This window comes from Strix aluco, chromosome Z (genome assembly GCF_031877795.1).
Source record: "Strix aluco isolate bStrAlu1 chromosome Z, bStrAlu1.hap1, whole genome shotgun sequence".
Lineage (NCBI taxonomy): Eukaryota > Metazoa > Chordata > Aves > Strigiformes > Strigidae > Strix > Strix aluco.
In genome coordinates, this window is record NC_133971.1 from 4,388,333 (window position 1) to 4,409,271 (window position 20,939).

At 40.8% G+C, this 20,939-nt stretch overlaps 1 protein-coding gene across 2 annotated transcripts in view; it reads left to right on the plus strand.

The window, feature by feature from the left end:
• The first annotated feature begins 205 nt into the window (after window positions 1-205).
• The window catches only part of TMEM161B (transmembrane protein 161B), a 54,288-nt gene continuing 33,554 nt past the window's right edge, over window positions 206-20,939 (plus strand). Inside the window, exons 1-4 of one of the 2 annotated variants that reach the window (XM_074813692.1) lie at window positions 206-652; window positions 3,414-3,508; window positions 13,633-13,736; window positions 19,020-19,100. In XM_074813692.1, the coding sequence (XP_074669793.1) occupies window positions 3,488-3,508; window positions 13,633-13,736; window positions 19,020-19,100 (206 nt within the window). In that variant the 5' untranslated portion in view covers window positions 206-652; window positions 3,414-3,487. The remainder of the gene's footprint in view (window positions 653-3,413; window positions 3,509-13,632; window positions 13,737-19,019; window positions 19,101-20,939) is intronic. The other variant, XM_074813693.1, reaches the window with a different exon arrangement.

Sequence of the window (20,939 nt, forward strand, 5' to 3'; positions counted from 1 at the left end):
CTTCCGGCTTCATTCTCCAGCTCTGCGCATGCGCCACGGCGCCGCTGGACCGGAGGGGGCGCGGCCACTATGGCGCATGCGCAGATGTGCCGCCGTGCCGTTACCTCCCCCCCCCCGTTACCGTACCGCACTGCCTCGCCGCTGAATTCCGCCCCCCCACCCCCCGTTTCTCTCCTGGTGCACACCGACTCCGCCGCCCCGCTGGGTCGAGAAGCCAGCGTTCAAGGCGACATCCCGCGTCACGTGTCCGAGGTCGCGCCGGTGCCCTGCCCAGGACCGGCTGCCCACGCGGCGCCTGACGGGGCTCCCTTTAAGGGACCGGCGGGCGGTGTAGCCCCGGCGGGCGCTTCCCCTCGCCGCTTTTCCTTCCGCCCTCCAAGGTGGAGCGGTAGGCGCGGGCGTGTCCGTCGAGGCGCTGCCTCGGCGCGCCGCGGGCCCGTCTGCGCAGGCAATTGGTTAGACAGCTCAGGCGGGCCTCGGCCGGAGGGGTCCTGGCGTGACCTCCGCGGCGAGGCGTGCGCCGGGGGGAGCCGGTGCGGCGGGGCCTGGCGGGGCGGCGGGAGCGGCGCGGCGGATTTATGTGCTGGGAGCGGGGCTGGGCCGGGCGGCTGGAGCGGCGGCGGCGGCGGGTGGGGCCGGCTGGAGCAACATGGTGAGCGGGGCAGCGCGGGGGGGGGGGGGGGGCGGTGGTCGGGCGGCGTGGGGCTGTGGGGTGAGGCCGACCGTGCGGAGGCTGGGAGCGGGGGGCTCGCAGCGCGCCGCTGGTGCCTGGTGGCGGGGGGCTGAGGTGCGGCAGCCCCCGGCCTGGCTTGGCTGCAGGGACAGCTGCTGGGTGTGAGGCCGTCTGGAGCAGGGGGGTAGCGGGGGGGAGACCCTTGATGTTTCTTATTAGTGCTCATTAAGAAAATACCGCCCCGTTTGCTTCCTCACTGCGGCTTCACACCGGCGCGTTTTTACTTCCTGGTGGTCACGTCCCTCTTTACTGCTTTTCCACCGAGAAGCAGAGTGAGCCACCAGACTTCATATTAGGTTTAAGATACGTTTTTATAAATATATCGAACTGTCCATTCACATTTCCTGTAAATAGGTCATTTAATTAGCTGTGGTCTTGAATGTATCTAGAAACCTTTTGCCAAACACTGTGGTTTTCATTACTGCTAGCTCATTTTCAATGCACTGGGTTACACCACAGCTGTAGTATATGCTGTGGTAGCACGTGAATGCACTGGGTTCATGAAAAACTCCTGCCCCAGATTACTTTTCTCGACAGGCGATTTAGCACAGACACAACTTACCGCACTCGGCTTAATGCACAGCAAATGAACTTATAATATAGATAGTAGCAGAAGAGCAAAGTTTGGTGCAATTGCTGCTAAAGCTTGTTGGCTAATGTGTAGCTTAAATAGTAGAGGCAGAATATTTCATGAATGTCCTTCTTCACTATGAAGTTATGCTGAATTTTGTATTTAGGTCTTAGTTACCATTTAAAACATCAGAGTTGATTGGTTCTACTTTTAACATACTTATTTTACAGATATGAGATAATGAGCACCACAGAGATACATGAGTGCAAGTATAAAAGCTTATTTTGTATGTGCCATTTATATATTTCTTTTCCATATGGATGTAAATGTCAATGTGTCATTTGAACTATGGTGACATAGTGTTTGTTCAAAGGATGGAAGTCTTACTTAGGGAATATGCTTTAGAGTTACACTTTGAGTAAAATCCAACTTTTAACTGTTCTAATACTTAAATATTCAATCACCGGATTCTACTAACGTATTTTTTGATTACGTATGTTTTGAAATCTGAAAGGAACTGGGTAGTTTTTTTCCTCATTATGTCTTCTCCTATATTCTTTTTTTTAAAAATTTTCTTCTCTGTAGACCTTAATCAAAAGATCTCGAGAGGTTTCTGTCATTTGTTGGAGTGCACACGTGCTGTTGTCTAGCTCTGTATGTGAAGCTACTTCTGGAAGGTTGCAAGCAAATACAGCTTTTCCTCTCAGTGTAGGTCCTTATTTAAATAAACTAAGTGCTTGTTTCTGTTGCCTGATGGCATTGAAAAATCAGGTCCAGTTTTCTTTGCTAGTTGCTGGCAGTGTGGACAAATAATCTTTGTGCGAGATTCCATGACGTAAGCAAAGTGAAAGGATGATAGTCTTACTTTTATGCTGTTTGGGTGCTGTGTTCTCCAGTTCCAAAGCAACAGGAGAATGAAATGTTCATTAGTTTCTTTTGCATCAAGAGGCTTATAAATCAAGTCATCAAAACAATTTACTGGGACTGTCAAGACTCATCAGTGTAGTTGCAGTGCCAGTTATGTTCACAACTTTAAACTCCGCACAAATGTCTTAATACTACGTACAGTCATGGTGTTTTAGACTGTTCAGCAGAGACATTAAAGACTTTTCACTTTTTATACTTGGAATGATTCCTGTAATGGCAAAGCCTGCTATTTAAAAAGCAAATGTTCTTGGAGAGTGAGAGCTTCCATAGTTTCTATTTGTGTTAATTGGGGAAGTATGGGTAAACTAGATTTTAAAAATCTTTGAATAGTAACAGTAAACTCTAACCTTGTTTCTTCCCTTGTAGTAGATCAGTTCTCTGAACTAGTTGTAACTTAATAATACGTTGGGTATGCATTGGTGTTCTGCACAGCAGACATTCTGTATTGACTTATTCAGTAATAATGATAATTCTGCAATTTGATAAATGCCCTTCTTCTGGTCATGAGATTTTTCTGGCAATAACTTGATTTGCCTAGAGATCACTAGTTCTGTATTCTTTGTACTTAGAGAGCGTCAGTGGAAAAAGAAACAAGGCTGTCAGGTAAAATGGAGTTGGCTGTCTGGAATGGTTTTAAACAAAACCATTTGTTTCAAAGGGAGTCGTGCTGCTGGTGAGTGCCTCCATCCAGCACTTTATGGCTGTCCTTTGAATGTGTGGAAAGACACTGGTCAAATGAGAAGTGACCTCTGGGTGGGAAAGACCTGTGAAGGTGAGCAGTTTGGTGGTAGTCCTGAATTCCTTGTGTGTTCTTCATGCATCTTTTGTTCATCTCTGCTGTGTTGTGAACGTTGGTAGGCGTAGGAAAATACAAATTCAAGGAAAACCTGGCCATGAAAAGCAAAACAAAAAAATCTGAATTTTGGAGAGGTTTCTTGGCATAGATTTCTTTCACAAAATTAGCTGTATGAGTGTCTGATTTTTACAAATCGTAAGATTTGAACTGCCTCAGATTGTTGACTATATGGTATCATTCTGTCTATAGGTATTTTGTGAAAGTAGTCTTTTTCACAGGAAGCATTTATTTTAAGGCTTTGCACAGTGAGCTCACTTTTCTTTGACCATCCCATATAATGTTTTCCACTGTATAGCAAACAATTTTGAATTGCATTTATGTTTCAGGAGAGCACCGTCTTGGTTTTTTTTGCAAGCTGCAGCTTGAGCATGGACATACACATATTGAGAAAATTTTGCATATGGACAATTCTCATCTAATAGTAAGAGCAATAATGTGTCACCAATTAAATGGCATTTCAAATAGGTTGTATTGATTTAGCTTCTAGGCTTTGCAAGTACCATTACACTTTTGGAATTGCAGAAGATAAGAGTATTTGTTACGTTCTCCTACAGATCTTGCTGGTTGCTACTAATATGAAAGCTTTTCCATTTCTTCCTTAAAAATTCACAACCTTGTTAGTATGTTTGTATGCTAGCATTGAAAGAGATTGATGTGTCCTGAATTGACACCTATAGAATACTCCAGTGCACTTGTGTAGAAATCTTGTTTTTAGAAGAGTTGCAAGTTCAGAAAGTAAGTAGCTGGGATTGCATTTCTGAAGGTGAAGTTGTAAATTGGATTCTACTAGCTGCTTTTTCAGGCATGCAGCTGTATTGCTACTGCAATCCTGGCTCGTGGAGCAGTTGGCTTCAGCTCAAGGCCCTCGTTTTGCAGTGGAGGAGAAGATTATTGTTAGAGAACGAGTAGTTTCAAAGTCCTGTGTAAAGCTAGGTGTTTGAATTATTTCTAATATCTAGGTATGTGGTGAGGGAAAAACCTGACCTGTTACTACAAGGTGTGAGAGAATAACCTTGGGCAAGGTCAAAATGAGGAGACTGAAGCGGTGTCTTGGCATAAAACTATTACCCTTGTTTATCTTTGCTCTGTGTGTTCTGTAAATCAATTCATGATGAAAAGCAAAACGTCCTTTAGGCACAAGTACTTTTAAAAATTTGTTTGTTTTTTTCAGGTTACTGTTCTGATAGATGTCGGTGTATTATAAGTAACACTTAACTTGTAGATAAGGGTATTGTAACTTTATCTTAATTACTTATTCTTACTTTTTGTTCTCTGAATTATCAGCAACAGTGTCTCCAGGTATGCAAGTATAAAAGGTATAGACTGTGGAACCAAAGTCTAGGTTATACTTTATTCAGCATTATACTGTTGCCTTTTGGACCTGCCATCTCTTTTTCACGATTTTAAGAAAGCTGGCAATCTTCCCTTCAATGTAGCTGCTAACACTTCTCTTGTAGACCACTTACGCATTCTCTGCTGTGTTTTATTAAAAGCTTTCTTGTAAAAGATGTGCTGTGTTATACAAGGAAAAGGAAGAACGCCATACTTACAGAAGGATCTGGAACTGAGCACAGTGCTCAAGACTTTTAAGTCATCTCTCACTGAAGACCTTGATGACAGTGTAGTCCCTATGTGGTTGTACTATTTCAGTCTCATCTTTGACCACGAGGTTGCTTGCCAACCTCTGTTTTGCAGAGAAACTGACTTAACTGTCTTGCGTAGTCATCTTTTCTTTGGGCTGAGTGCTTCTTGGCATTATACGGTTTGACAGAAATGTCTCTGACCAGCGAGACAGTGACTTCTCTCTCCAGTGTCTTGATTTTGGATTTCAACTTCCAGGCTGCGAAGCTGAAGTGTGATAGGGTCATGGATATATGTGGAATCGGAGAGTGCTTGAAGGTCTTATGAGATGGATTCAAATAATGTCATTTTCTAACAACTGTTCTGTAACTGCAGATACTGTATTTGATCTGTGCAGCAGTTCCTCATCTCTAAGAGGCGATTAATGCTTCTGTTACTTTTGAGTTGAGCCTGTCTATGATTGTGTGCTCAATTACTTTTAGCACGGATCACATGGGTTGTTGGATTCCAGGTTTTGTTCACTAGAGGCCCCCAAAACCCCCATGTAATTGTGGATTGCCCTTGAGCATCTTGTTCCTCAAACACATATACACTATTAAGCTGGGATAGATTTTTTTAAGTTGTGGATTTCTGGCTAAATTCTAAAGTCTGTGTCCTCTAATTCTGAATATGGCAAGTAGAGAATACAAGATACTGGTGGGAACCAACACCCGATCTTCATTCATATTCATGAAATGAGTGATTTTTGAATTTAAACTGGTATTAGTGGTAATGGGAAGACTTAAAAGTACGTGGGAGACTTGATCTAGACAGAGCCTGAATTGGAATGAACCCTGTATTTTGTGGTTTTAAGTGTGTGTGTTGGGGGAGGGAGGGGGAGGTTGTGTTCAGTGTTGTAATATGAGATAGTTTAGGATGTAGATTTTTCCAGAGCGCATTAGACAACGTGTAAGTAGTCTATAACCATGTACAGGCAAAAGAGTAGGGCTCACAAAATGTTGAGCTTTTCACACAGCATGTTATTTTGAGTGGGCATATCACTGTATTCCTCTGCCATGTGTTCTTGGCTGATTGCAAGAAGATTAATGCAGTGGAATTTTTTTAATTTCATGTGACAGCTTTACTTTGTTAACATATTGCTCATGGTTGATTACTAACCTTCAGGAGTCAAGAGAAAAATGCCCTGATCAAGTGAGTGGGTATATCCATTTTTTAGTTGCTTGAAGTGTAGAAAAATACCAGAAGGATTTTTTCACCACAAAATCAGATTTAAAATTAAGATTAGAGACACCATTGTTGCTTTTTAAAATATTTTTAATGGCTTAAAATTTGCTAGGTTGCTTTCAGTTGTAAGCCGAAATATTTTTGTAGGCATTTCTGTTTTTAAGAAATACAGCAGTAACCTTTATGGGAGTGAGTATAGTGAATTTCTGCTGAAAGGGGACAGGGAGGATGCAGAGAGACATTCAGTGGCTGAAGATAAAATGACCCTAATGGCTTCAGTTTCAACTTGCAGCCTTCACTTGAGTAAGGAGAGGGGTTTCTGTAGGTGCACTTTTAAATAGTGTGTTGAATTTTAAGTATTTTAGCTCAGCTAGTGGACCTGCTACCCTGTATAAAAAAAACTGTCTTGATTTGCATAATTTTCCTTCCTGTTATCTTGAGTTGAAAAGGCATTTTCTTTCCCTTACAAAGAGAAAGTTCTAGGAGTAATTGAAGAGACACTGACACCTGATTAGGCAGTCCTCCTAATAAAAACGTTATTCTAGAGAAGGATTAATGTAACTTTACTCTTCGATAGTTAATTCTGAGGATTGTGGCTTAGTAGGCAGGCCAGATGGAGGGACAGTGGTTTCTCTCTCACACTGAGTGGAAGTGGTTAGGCTTATTGCAAGGTGGTCAGAATAAACATTTGATTTTAAAATGCATGGTTTGTTTTGTAAACAAATTAAAGATTATATGCTTCCTGAGCAATTTAGTAATTTAAATATATCAAATATATTATGCAGGCAGCTTGTTTTAATAACACTTCATTTTAAGTACACTTTCCCTTAGATAGGAAATTGCTTTGAGTAATCTTATATACAGGACTCCAAGATGTGAAGAATCCCTAATAAAGGTAGAGTGTTTAAAATAATACATATAGCCTTCAATCCTGATCTTGGTCCCTGGTCTTGGTGACATGGAGCATAAGCGACGTGTTACTCTTTGAGGTACCTCAAACAGTTGATGGCACCAATGTAAAGGAGCAGTAGAAATTTCAAGGAGAGTGGATGCAAAGAGAGGCTTGAGTACTAGAGAAACATAATGCTATCTGAAAAAAAAACTCAAAGGTGTTATTTCAAATAATGAAGTAACAAGTACTTCTAAGTGATATTCAACACTTTATTATGAGATGTTTAGTAACATATTGAAAGTGTTTACAAATACTGGAAGATAACTTATGCTATCTTAATCTCCCTCAAGCATGTTTTATCGAGGATGACACTGGACATAGAATCATAGAATGGTTTGGGTTGGAAGGGACCTTAAAGGTCATCTAGCTCCAACCCTGCTGCCATGGGCAGGAACACCTTCCACATCACCTATAACATTTCATCTGCTGTATTGACAGAATTTTTGATTTAAATGAAAAAAAAACCAAAGTGTTGAAGGAAGAAGAGAGAAGAACTTTCCTTAGTACAATATTTAAGACCAAAGGAGATGATGTTGGTGAGGAGGGGGAAGGTTGACGAAGAGTGGTGGATGCTGTAGGTTAACAGCTGGTTGCATTGCAGGTGTTGACAGCAGGGACTTGCTTTGTATGACCATAGGACCCCCTCTGAGGTTCAAGGACTGCTAGGAAGGGACAGCATCCACCTGACCAAGTGGGGCAAAAGCATCTTTGCCAACAGGTTGGCCAAGCTGGTATGGAGAGCTTTAGACTAGGACTGAGAGAGGAGGGAGGTGATGACTCACGAATCGAGAGGAAAAAGTGGTGGACTGGGTTGTTAAGCAAAGGATGCAGGGTGATGTGGAGAGGAGTCCTTGAAAACGGCTAAACAGGGCAGAACGAGGCCCACACAAGTATGTGAATACAAGAAAATACCCGTACAAAGATAATGAGGCCAGCATTGGTGGGGAGGAGGTCTTACACCTCTTGTGGGAAAGTGGCACACTTGGGTGCATCTCTGACCTGCCTGTACACTAATGCATGCAGCATGGGGAGAAAATGGGAAAGTAGGGGCCTGTATGAAGTTGCAGAGCTATGATTTCATTGGGATAACAAAAGATGTGATGAAATAGCTCATACAAATTGTGTTGCATTAAAGGGTAATTTGGCAGAAAATAAACCCCCTTGCATTCCAGCTTATCCTCAGATGTCAGAGGGGCTGGGGGCAGCTAGGTTTACATTGAGTGATATCCAATTTGTCACTATTAGTCCGGTCACGTTCAATTTATTGAGCTATCATGATTATGGATGCACTCACAGCGCACTGCACTTTCAGCTTAGTCATGCTCCATGGACTCATGCTCCATGGACTCACACGGCCAGACTTAGAGAGTCTGGCAGCGCCCAATGAGAAACTTTTATGGCTAGCTTACCGAATACTGCAGTTTATTGAAGCAGCAGAAGTACAGGTTCTTATGGATTGCCGGTAATAAATATACTGTCTGCAAAAGCATGTGCAAATACCAGTATTATAAATAATCAGTGCAAGAAATTAAAAAGCGACTCTATATGTAGAGATTTCTAAGTTTTCCTAGCAAGCACTTGGAATAGTCCAGATCTTATCCAAAGACATCCTTATGAGTGGGGAAAGAGAGGTTCAGCCCATTGACTGATCGCAGGAATCAGAGGCAGTATCTCCCCTGACTTGTTCACGATGATATCTTCCCCCAACATTCCCCCTTTCTCAGGCCGTTTTTATATAATTCTTTCTCTTCAAGGTGGAGTTTGAGTGACTCTAGTCATGCATACCTTTTTTATGGTATTCTCTCGCTTCCCTTTTAAAGGTATAGGTTAACAAAAATTCAGAGTGCAAGCTCAGTGAGGGGGTGGTCACACTTTGGAGGCAGGTAGCCTTTGGGATGGAGGTGTGTTTTGCTATTATAATGAGAGTATAATGAGCAAACTTGGCACGAAGGACAGCATTTTGTCAGAATGTGACAGACTGTTGGCCCAGGGTGGCAAATATGCAGCTTATCAGTACTGTAGTACCATGAAGTTCCCATCTCTCCAGCAATTCACAGAGCCTGACCACGGAGCTTTCACTCTGCTCCTCCCTCGGTGCTATTTTGCAGGCAGCTTTGTCCAGGGAACCACTGTGGAATAGATTCCTTGCATACCAGTTGTGCTTCACCCTGGAAGCTTCTTTGATGTTGTACTTTTCCTTAATGTGTGAACAATGCTGTGGCTTTAACATAGGTTTGATTTCTAAGTCACCTCCAGTAATTATTCCACAGACTGGAGTGGTGCCATGGGTGGATGGGTTGATGCAGGCCCTCTGGAAGGACTGGCTGGGGTAGTGAGGAGGGGGACTTGCTCTTAAGTGAGAGAGCAGTGGGAGTGCTTGGAGGTCTGCCATGGGATCAATAATGAACCATCTGAGAGCTTATGGGTAAGGACTAGAGGACAGAGCAACACGGGTGATGTTGTTGTAGATGTCTGTTGTAGATCACCTTAATCATGAAGAGGTAAAAGAGAAGGCCTTCTTCAGCCAATGGGAAGAATTATTCAGTTTCTAGGTGCTGGTCCTATGGGGTATTTTAGCTACCTTAGTATCTTTGGTACAGTAGGGCACAAGCAATCCAGGAGATTTTTTGTGTGCTTTGATGGCAGTTTCCTAACACAGATGATTGAGCAGCTGATGAGGAGAGGTGTTCTGCTGGACCTCAGACTTGCAAACAAGGAAGAACTGGTTGGTCATGTGAAAGACGTGCAGCTTTTGCTGCAGTGGCAGTTGGATAGTAGAGTTCAGGATTCTGAGAGAAGGAAAGAAGGCAAGTAGCAAGTTTACAATCCTAGACTTCAAGAGAGCAGACTGATCAGTCTCAACTTGAAGAGTGTTATAGAGTCTGGGAAAGCTGCTGGACTTTCAAGGACTCCAAGCTCAAGAACAATCCATCCTGATGTATGTGGATGAACACAGAGCTCATGACAAAGCTCAGACATAGAAAAGAAGTATGCAAGAGGTGGAAGCAGGGTCAGGTCACCCAGGAGAAATGTGGAAAACTGTCTGAGCATGCAGGTGTGGGGTTAGGAAAGCCAAAGCCCACCTGGAATTGAGTTTGATGTGGAACCTGAATAGCAACAAGAACACCTTCTACAAGTATATCAACAGCAAATGCATTATGATGGAAAACACAGGCCTGCTGCTGACTGGGGCGGGAGACCTGATGGCAAAGGACGTGGGAAAGACCAAGATACTAATGTTGCCTTTGCCTTGGTCTTCACTGGTACAGTTTGTCTTCAGAAATCCCAGGCTCCTGGGACTGGTAGGAGAATCTGGAGCAATGAAGGCTTATCCTCCACGTAAGACTATTGTGTTAGGGAACATTTAAATAGATCGTAGATAGACAAGTCTGTGGGTCCTGATGAGATGCACCCACCAGTGCTGAGGGAGTGGCCAGTGTTGTTGCAAGGTCACTCTTGTTGGCCACCATCACTCTATCTTTGAAAGATCATGACAATTAGGGGAGGTTGCTGAGGACTTCAGAAGTCAAATGTTACTTTTGTCTTCAGGAAGTGAGAATATGAGAACTAAAGGCTGGTCAGCCTCCCCTTGATCCCTAAGGAGGTAATAAAGCAAATAACCCTGGAAACTAAATTCAAACGTATTAAAGACAAGATGGATTTGGGAGTAGTCAGCTTGGATTTATGAAGGGGAAATCATGCTTGGTCCAACTTGGTAGCATTCTACGATGAAATGACTAGCTTGGGCAAGGGGAAGAGTGAATAATGTTTATTTTCACTTTAGCAAGGCTTTCAGCACTGTTTGCAAGTAACATCTTTGTAGACAAACTGATGAAGTATGGGCAAGATAAGTGGTCAACGAGGTGGACTAAAAACTGGCTGAGGTGCTGAGCTCCAAGTGTTGTGATTAGTGGCACAAAGTCCGACTGGAGGCCAGTCACTAGTGATGTGCCCCAGCAGTTGATACTGCTGCCAGTGTTACTTAACATCTTCATTAATGACCTGGAAGATGTAAGAGAGTGCACCCTCAGCAAGTTTGAAGATGGTATAAAACTTGGAGTGGCTGCTACGTCAGGTAGTTGTGTTGCCATTCAGAGGGACTTCTACAGGCTGGAGAAACAGGTCAACAGAAATCTCATGCAGCTCAGCAAAGGGAAACACTAAGAAGGAATAAGTCCAGGCAGCAGTACATGCTGGGGGCTGTCCACCTGGAAAATGGTTTGGCAGAAAAGTACATTGGGGTCCTGGAGATCATTAAGTTGGCCATAAGCCCTTGTGGCAAAGGTGGCTGCCTTGTGCTGAGAATCACCAGCAGGTTGACAAAGGTGCTCACCTCTGCTCAGCACTGGTGAGAGACTGGAGTGCTGTGTCTGGTTTTGGGTTCCCCAGTACAAGAGAGACATGGGCTTACTGGAGAGTGTCCAGCACAGGGCCACGAAGATGTTAAGAGGCTGTACCATCTGTCATACAAGGAGAGATTGAGAGAGCTGGGACTGTTGAGCCTGGAGAAGGTTCAGGAGGCATCTTGTTCATGTGTATAAATACGTGATGGGGAGGAATAAAGAAGGTGGAGCAAGACTCTTCTCAGTGGTGCCCAGTGAAAGAAGAAGAGGCAGTGGGCACAACACAGAATATTCCATTTAAACATAAGAAAGAAGAAAACTGCTTAAGGTGAGGATGGTCAGACGCTGGCACAGGTTGCCCAGGAAGGTTGTGGAGTCTCCGTCCTTGGAGACATTCAAAACCTGACTGAATACATGGCTCTGAGCAACCAGCTCTAGTTGACCATCTTAGCAGCAGAGGTGTTGGAGGCTCTCGAAATAAACAGGACATAATTAAAATAAAGTTTATTTTAGGTACAATCAACTGACACTCCAACAATTAATAAATGACAGATCCAAATGTCTATGAGAGGAAAAACTATTACTGCATAATCAATTCAGGGAACTCCTAGACTTTAATGGCAATCCAAAACAATCACTCACCTGAAAAGTGAGGGCTCTCAGCCTCAAGGAGTTTCCTTGGGCGATGTCCCGAGCCAAGGGATGAGTCCTCGACTGCAGCCGTGTGTGGTGCTCCAGAGGGGACTGGCTCAAAATGGCTCCCCCAGGGGACTCCATTTGTACCCGAGCTGGATGTGATCTGTGGTCAGCATCAGCCTTGTTGGCTGAGGGCCCCAATTACTGTTAAACCCTGAGAACAAGGATGCAAAAGAAAGAATCAGCAGCTGCTGTGTCTCAACAGCCAGGAAGCCCCATCTCTGTCAGGGTGGGTGCATCTGCCACAGGAGGTCGGACTAGTTTATCTCCAGAGGTCCCTTCCGACTTCATCTTTTCACCGTTGTGTAAGAATTGCTCTTTTCTTTTCGAGGTTACCTTTACATTGAGAGAAACTTGGGGTAAAAATAACGTGTTGTTAATTTTCCTCCAAGAGAACAGGTATGCTAGGTGGGAGAGGATGTGTTTGAACAATGGCGGTACCGTATGCTGGGCGGCTAGTGAGGTGTTCTTGAGGGACGAATCTTATTCCTCTGGGGAATACTGGAGAAAATGTTTCTCAAGTGTATGAGCTAATCTGTGTTTTATTTGTCAATGGTTAATTGCGTACTGCTTCTATATGTGGAAATACTTTTGCCTCCTGACCTTCTATAGCACATTGCATTAGTGCAAAGCTAGTGAAATTCTCAACTTGTACAACTATAGAGGGAAATATTTTTATCATCAAAATATTGTTAGTAACTACCAGTATCCAAAACTTGGTAGCCAACAGCGAAAGTGAATATGAACTTTTATATGCCACCATTTAAATGTGGCAGTTTGTGTGCTGATTGAAAAGTGCCTGTACTCCTTTCCATGAGAAAGTATTCTGAAAAACAGTTGAGAAGAGTGGAGATAGCTTAGTTGGTTGATTCTTAGTGTCTTTTCAGTTGCATGTGTTTGTAAATTCTTGCATATTTGTGTTTGATACTATTTTACTATTGCTTGCGATGTTTTAAGCATGAAAATCTTGCATGTAAATGGAGGAAATGTGCACATACTTCATGCTGGTTTTTAACATGGTGTTAGCTGATAGAATTTCATGTGCAGGATCAAAGTAATACGATGCAACATTTCACTCATTGTTATTTAGCTTTAGAAGTTTTAAGTTGCTTTATTTAGAAACAACATCCGATAGACAGAATTAAAGCTTGCTGACTGGGAATGACATTGCTGCTGGCTCTGCTGAAGTGCCAACTCCTGATCAAGGGTTGGAGGTTGAAGTGAAGCTGTGCTGATTCCTGCCTGCCCTCCCCTCCCTTCCCCACCTGTGCCTGCAGTTCAGCGAGGAGCACATGCTCTGCACTAATCAAAGGCTGAAATTTTATGATGTGGAAGTTGTAAATTATTGTTAATTCCAGGGGGCTTGTGCGTTGTCAGCTGTTAAATCATGTCAGAACTGAAGAGACCACAAAAGCCGAGATTGTAATCAGTGATGTAATTTTAAGGCATGATGTCTTGTGAAATGCCACGTCCACCATGGGGTCTTACAGTCCGTGAAGCAGGGGACATATGTTACCGACCTCATGACCTGGCAATGCCTTTTCCCTTCCATGAATTATGTAACTGATAATAGCAAGTTCCAGGGGATTTCTTGAAAACTGATACAGTATTTTTTTTTTCCCCCCTCTAGTTTAAAAAGAAACAAAAAGTGTTATCCCTACCATACAAGGTGGTTTTAATTTTTTTTAAAAGTACTTCAGCACTTTTCTAAACCACATATTGACTTGTTATTAACTTATTCCTTTACAGGGTGTGATAGGTGTACAGTTGGTGGTTACCATGGTAATGGCTAGTGTCATACAGAAGATCATACCTCACTATTCTCTTGCTCGTTGGCTTCTCTGTAGTGGCAGGTAAGATAAGAAACAGTTGCTACAGGGTGTGTGAATATGGTAATGCAATTATGCATTAGAGTAGTAACAGTAAAACATAATAATTTAGGTTGTTTTCTTGAAAAATAATTACTCTGCTGTTCTTAAATGTATTACCATAGCATTGTGACACCTGACTTACAGGCTCAAGGTATAAAGACAGTGTTGCTGTAAAAGAACAGACTTGTTTGTTGCTGCTAATTGTATCAGTCATGAAGTTAGCTGTTGTCCAGCTCTGATGTTATTAAAGGCACGAGGTACATACTTTAATGTTAAAAAGTTAAGCTGAATAAAAGACACTGAAGAATGGATTTTTTCCTCTACACTGCCTCGGTGTTCTTGATACTCCACCTGCTGATTAGCCTTGCATACAAAGAGTGCTTAGGTGTTTATTAGAAATTCTATTTTTTTTTTTTTAATACTTCATAGGACAGGATTAGTATAAATTTCAGTACACTACTTCCTCATAACAATAGATCAAGCAGACATAATGAGTTGCAAGGGGAGCATTCCCTGTGTGTCTGTATCTATAATAACAACGAAAACCAGCAGCTGTTTTGAATACAAATCAGTATCTTAAATATTAAAAGAATCATAGACAATATGTTTTTTCGTTTCGGAAGAAAAACACTTTGTATGATTAGAAGGTAGTGTGCTGTCTTTTGTAATTGTTAAAAATTTGAGAATATCAAATCTCTATTCACTGATTTCTGAAGGAGTATCCTTGAATAACAATGTGCTCCATAGGAGTCTTAACCAGTCTTGTATAATTTTTCCATTGCCTTTTTTCTGCTGCATCTCAGAATTACCAACTTTTTTCTTTTTAATTTTCTCCATTTCATCACCTGAAGAGTTGCTAATGGAAAATGACTAAATGTTGTTTAGATGCATGTTAGGTATAATGGAAAACAGTGATTGTCAGGTGAATAATATGAACAGGAATCATACTCTCAATTGTTGTGTGAAGTTTCACTGTTGACCACATCTGCAGGGTATTGATCACCCTTTTTGTGCTCTAAAAAGAGTATTACATTAACGAATATGAAATTGCATACTGTTTATTTTTAAGGTGTGTTACTACCATAGTGTTTTTTATCAGCAATTACTCAAATGACATTTTTTACTTCTTATGTCCTCTTTAAAAGATTTATTTAAATTTTTGTTTCAAAATTTAAATATTTAAGTGCTCTTTTTAAAGAATTGCTTGATACTATGCCCATGTTCTTCATTCTTGTGAAGTTTTCACTCTCTGTATCCTTGTTCTAAAGCATGTCTTGTGACGGTGATAGGGAGAGGTTTGCTGTTCAAATATTTTTCATAATCCTTTTCTTCTTTTATCTTTGCACACCTGCAGATTGATAAATAGATAAAGCAGGATTTCTGCACTTGTGCCTATGGAATTTTGCTCTGACTGAAGTCAATGGGAGTCTTATTATTGCCTTTCATGTCAGTAGTCTTGACAATCTCATTGTTGCTTTTCAGTGTTCTATTTATCTGGTAACTATTTTAGTGCATTGTAATTTCAGTCATTGTGAATAACCTCCCAAATACAAGAATTATGTAAAGAGCCAGAAATATTTCTGCATTCCAGAAATAAAAACAAGTCAGAAGCTTCACTGCAACAAGAATCTGAATTTAAACGGCCAAAAGAAAAACAGATCTCTTCTTAGTTCAGCTGAGAAACTATCTTCTATGTTAACCCATTTTCTTTAGTGCTGTCTTTTTTTGCCTTCAGCGTTTTCTTTGACAGACCTGTGTGGGTGGGGTGGTGGAGGGTTTTATAGACATGTAAGGCACAGGCAGACACACTCCTAAGTAGTCCAGCTTTCCTAGGAAAAGTTACTGCCTGCTCCTCCTTTCCTTTGTCAATATACTTCAACTAGTCTTTGGTTCCTGGAACTGGTTATTGGCTTAAGTGTCTTCCAAAGGGTTGGGAGGCTTTTCTAAGCAAGATAGTCTGAAATGTCTGCAGATAGCCCTTGCCAAATGGAAGGGAGGATAAACATATTACCAGACACTCTTAAAGCCAGAAACTCTTAAGTGACCAGTTGGTTTCAAGATGCCTGTATGTGTACATTCAAAGTTGATGAAAAGGAAACACAGACACTTCAAAATTTAGAAGATCTGTTAGAATAGGTTGACACAATTATTAAGTTACAGAATGAACAGCTCTCATTGACTGCTAAAAAATTATTTACTTAATGTCGTAAAGAAATAAAAACTTTTCCAATCAAGGCTATGTTCAGAACTTGAACAGAATTTGAATATTTGTATTTATTGAAGTCAGTGAATTTGCAGCCTAAATATCTGTATAGGCTTTTTCATTTTTAACTAATAAAACATTCTCTACCAAAATGTTGCTTGTAAATTGCTCAGCTACATTCTGTTTTCAGGCCGCTTCAGGAGGACAGGAGAAAATGAATGTTTTGTTGTGCATTCATTAATGACCTTCATTCAAATTAACTGGGGCATATTTGTGCTGCTATTGCTATTCAGACTAACTTGGGTATGTCAAAGCTACAGAGGAATCAGTTGTGGGATCTCGTTTTAAACATATATAAGCTAAAGCAGATATGAACTACTTTTTTTTTTTTTTTAGCTCTACCTTTATGACAATGTTTGTTCAGATCTCTTGGTTTGTAGATTTTAAATGCAAGGTGTGTAGCATTTATGAACTAGAAAATCCCCAAACTCTTGTATCCTGTTAGTTGTAATTAGGAATCACTTGCAACATGTGTAGTGTAATTAAGAGCAAATTGTGATTTAAGTGTTTGATTTGTGTTAGTATGTTACACATGGCAAGGATTTTGTCTGTTCTGCTGTATTAGGTACTATTTCTGTGCAGGAGATATTTTGAAAAATTTGCTTTCCAACACAGGTAATTTTTGTCATTACAGAACTTGTGGTACTTTCAGTATGCAAAGTTCAGATCTGGGAAATGGTGAATGACAAAACAGAAGACTATTTCTTTGCTTTCCCTCACCTTCTCTAGGTCATGTGAAAGATAGGAAGAAGTTAGTATCTCCAGTGTAGGTTGTCTTCTTGGATGAAGAGGTAGTTGCTCTGGTTTCTGTGTGATTCTCAGTCTTAACAAAGGCTGTTTTGCAGCAGAGTTTGCAAACAGCAAGTTTTCTAGCTGGGACCACACATGTTAAAAATAAATGAGTGCAATAACTTGCACTCTTACTGAAGCCTCAGAAAAAAACCGCCAGAAATTCAGACCCTCTTCTCCCCACCAAAACTCCTTGTACATGCAAAGTCTGTAGTATTGGCCATTTTCAATTTTTGAACTGGCAGTGAATTCCTTCAAGAGAAATTTGCAGCGTGCAATGGTGTGGATCATGCTGATGTGTTATTAGCTGTTACTGAACTTCTTTTCTCTTGAAGAAGTCCCAGCATCAGCTGATTCTTTAGCCCAGCAGTACCTACTGACACAGGCTTGTGGAACCCCCTATTAACCAGATTGTATTCTTTGTAATATTGCTGGCTTGAACTCTTATCCATTATGCCAGCTTTTAAGTTATTTTAAAATGATGTCCATGATCTCTGTGCAACTGCCTGTTCAGTGCTTCATTATACCAACAATTAAACTGCTGAAATCGGGAGCTTTTCCTGAAACGTGTTGTATTTTTGTCACACCATTTTTCTTCATTCCCGATTCCCTATCCTCAGCCAAGTTTAGTGTAGTGTCAAGGACAGTATCAGAGGGGCCATGTCTCCTGTTTAATATCTGCCAGGCAGGCATGTGCTCAGTGATACACATTTCATTATAATTGTACCTCTTCTTTATCATAGTCTTTGTCCAGTGTCTCTTGCAGCACATGTGCACACATGAAGTGTCTGTGCCATCGCATGGAAGGTAGATGGTGTATAATACTGCTTCTTGTGGCTGCTCGTATTTAGGACTGTTTCTGCTTTTAGCGTGAGTCCTGTAGCAGTGGACCTCCTTCAGCAGACAAGTGTTCCTTAAAGAACGACAAAATTTTTTATATTTACTTGAAAGTCCATATTCTGCAAATATAAAGATGGGTGGACTAGACTTCCACTTGGGACAGGAAGCCTTTCCAAAGCAGAGCTGGGAATCCAAGTGGCTTGAGGTTGTTTGTATTTCATGTTTAATTTTCCAAATTTGCCTTGCTCTCTTTTTGAAATTGGATGTAATATAATCTCTCATTCACCAGTATGCATTTGAATGGTCCTACTTGATGAGAATTTCTTAAAGTGAGAAGTACTGGTTGTGCATTCCATTATCATCACTATTACCCCATGATAACCTGTGTCACCTGTTAGTGGCCGCCTCCTCCAGAAAAGTACTTCCACATAAATTTCCCAAGTCTGTTCCTGTCAATACTTGGGCTCTTTTGCCTCAGTGTTTCAGAATGGAGATCAGAGTGACGTCCTTGCTGCATCTGGACAGAACTCTCCCCTGTTGAGCGTGGAAAAGGCCTTGTTTCAGCTACTAACGTTTTTGACACACTTACAGATTAAGGTAGAGAGTAAGGTAAAATGTACCATTTTAGAGACTTAACTGTCTCTGCTTTTCTTCTACAGAATTTCCTTGCCACTACTTTTCTTTTAAATAAATGTGCAATGGCTGGTGCATTGGCTTGTGAAAGTGGAAAAACTTGCAGCTCAGCTACATGTAAATAAGTGACTTTTTAATAGCACTTTTTCTAGTAGGAGTTGAAGATACACTGACGAGGTGTTTAGGAAAGGAATGTTTATGTTATCATCTGCTCTGCCTAAGAAAAAAGACTGGTAATGGTTATTTGATAATAGCTGTTCCAGATTCTGGAAAATTACTGTTTTTTTGAGAGGCATAATTATACTTTACAAAATCGTTGAGAATACTGTTCTGCTGGGTAATTATAATTATTCTAGTGAACTATGGTATATGAATTATGGTATAATTATTCTAGTGAACTTTTTTCAATATCAGTACAACCTTGTTTGCTGTATTTGATGATAACTTGAAAATTTGGTGTTTTGAGAAGTGAAGGGCTTTCACTTGAATGACAAAGTAGCAGAGCTTTCTAATTATGAGTAAGCATCTTGTATACTGAAGAGAACTGAAGTTTAGCTGTGGTTATTCAGTTCAGGCAGGGTTGGTACTTACACACTAGGGTATTTTGGTTAGGTGTTGCGAATGGCCATTGTCTTAATATACATGTAGGTTTGTGTTGATATATAGTTTTTTTTTTTTTGAAAAACACTCTAAATTGCTAATACTGATATTGTTTTACTTGAGATTTTCTTTTTCTTTAGTTTACGGTGGTATCAGCATCCTACTGAAGAAGAACTACGGATTCTTGCAGGGAAACAAAGAGGGAAGAGCAAAAAAGATAGGTAAATACTTGTTTTAAGCTTTTTTCTTTTTTTACCTCTCTTTTTTTTTTTTTGTCAGCATGATCCTTGTAATAACTTTGCCAGCCAACTTTTGTCTTTGTGTAAGTTGAAAACGGTTAGTTGCATATGACAACCCTGCTTACATTATCACAGCTCTGTACTGAACTGTGTTCTTTCAGCTTAACAAAGAGTTGAACGTGCCCAAATTGTGCAGAACTGGATGATTTCCAGTCCACAAAATTGGTCTGTGAAATTGCTAATTTGGTGGCAGAGATTTTTTTTTTTAGAGATATATAGTCATTTGGATGAAAACTGAGGAAAGCAAATCTTCCGTAGGATTGAAGCTCTTCATCTTGAAGGAAGAGAAGAAAGATTTGAGTATATTAGTTCAACATAGGATTAGTATGAGCCACCACTCTTACACAGCTGTGAAAAAGGTAAATGTGCTCCTAGGATGTATTAGGTGAGGTATTTCTAGTAGAAGAGATAGGGAAGTATTAATCCTCTTGGACAAGGCACCAGTGCAGAACTTTATCTGGATTACTGTGTACAGTTCTGATCACTCATGTTCAAGAAAAATGAATTTGTACATGAACAGGTGAACAGAGGGCTACGAGGATCATCCAGGAAACAGAGTGTCTGTCTTACAAGGAGGCTAAAATTGCTTGGCTTGTTTAACCTAGCAAAAAGATGACTGAGAGGGATGAGATAGCTCTCTGTCAGCTTAAGCTGGAAACAGATTTCTGACATTCAGGCATGAAGTTGTGGAACGGCCTTTCCAGAAGTACAACTGTGACAAGAACAGAGACATCTTGAGGTGGTGGAGATGGCTGTGTTTAAAACAAACCAACCCACCTCTCTGGCTTTCTTTTTGGTGACATAGGAGGTTTCCTTTAGTCCTTTTTCTTTTATTCCAGTATGAACTCTTATAATTCTTAATACCTGTGTTAATCCACAAACTGCACATCTAATTTGTTCGTTGTAATGGGATTTTTCTTTTTTCTGTTTCCTAGTTCTTGAGCTACATGGTTAGCAACCTTATTGCCACGCTGTTCCTGTAGTATTAAATAACTTTAATTTTACATGTTTGCTACAATATTCTTTCAAATTTAGAAACTCATTTTACCTAACAGTTTTCTCTAACAAGTTGAGGCAAAATAAATGTGAATAGCATTATGATATAGAACTGTTCATTTAACCAGTGATACTTATTCATATGTGAAATAAATTATGCAACGATGTCCACCCATAGGAGCCTTGAAGAGAAAAACACAATCGCATGGCCAAATAATAATTGTACATTGCTCTTCCTGCCTTTCCTCAGCCAAAACATGTGTGTTCTCACCTTCACCAGAGCAATTCCATGCTCTCAGCTGAGTGGAGGCATGGAGTGTTAACATGTACTGACATATAAGCTTAAATTTTGTAATCTTTGGAAAATTTACTGTGAAACTTAGTAGGAACCCGTATCATAAGTCACCTATATATGCATTAAGTCCTTTTTCAGTTACTAAACTTCTGTGTTTAATGTTTCAAATGTGATGCTATGTTTTCATGTCTGTGCAGTCAAGTTTTGTTGGTGTGATTTAGTTATTATATGGTTGATATAATTATCTTACTATATTAACCAAGAGAATACAGTTGTAATAGTTTAGGTAGTTGCTTATACTAGAGTAAATGTTAATCACAGGTGGATATGAAACTTCAAGGACACCAAGATGGTAGAGTGGAGGCTTAAATGATGCTTTCTTTGCTTTGCTGTTCTAACAACAGAATGAGTAATACACTTACTTTTTAGTCAATAATACCTCTGTGTCCTCTAAAGCAGTGGCTGTTGTT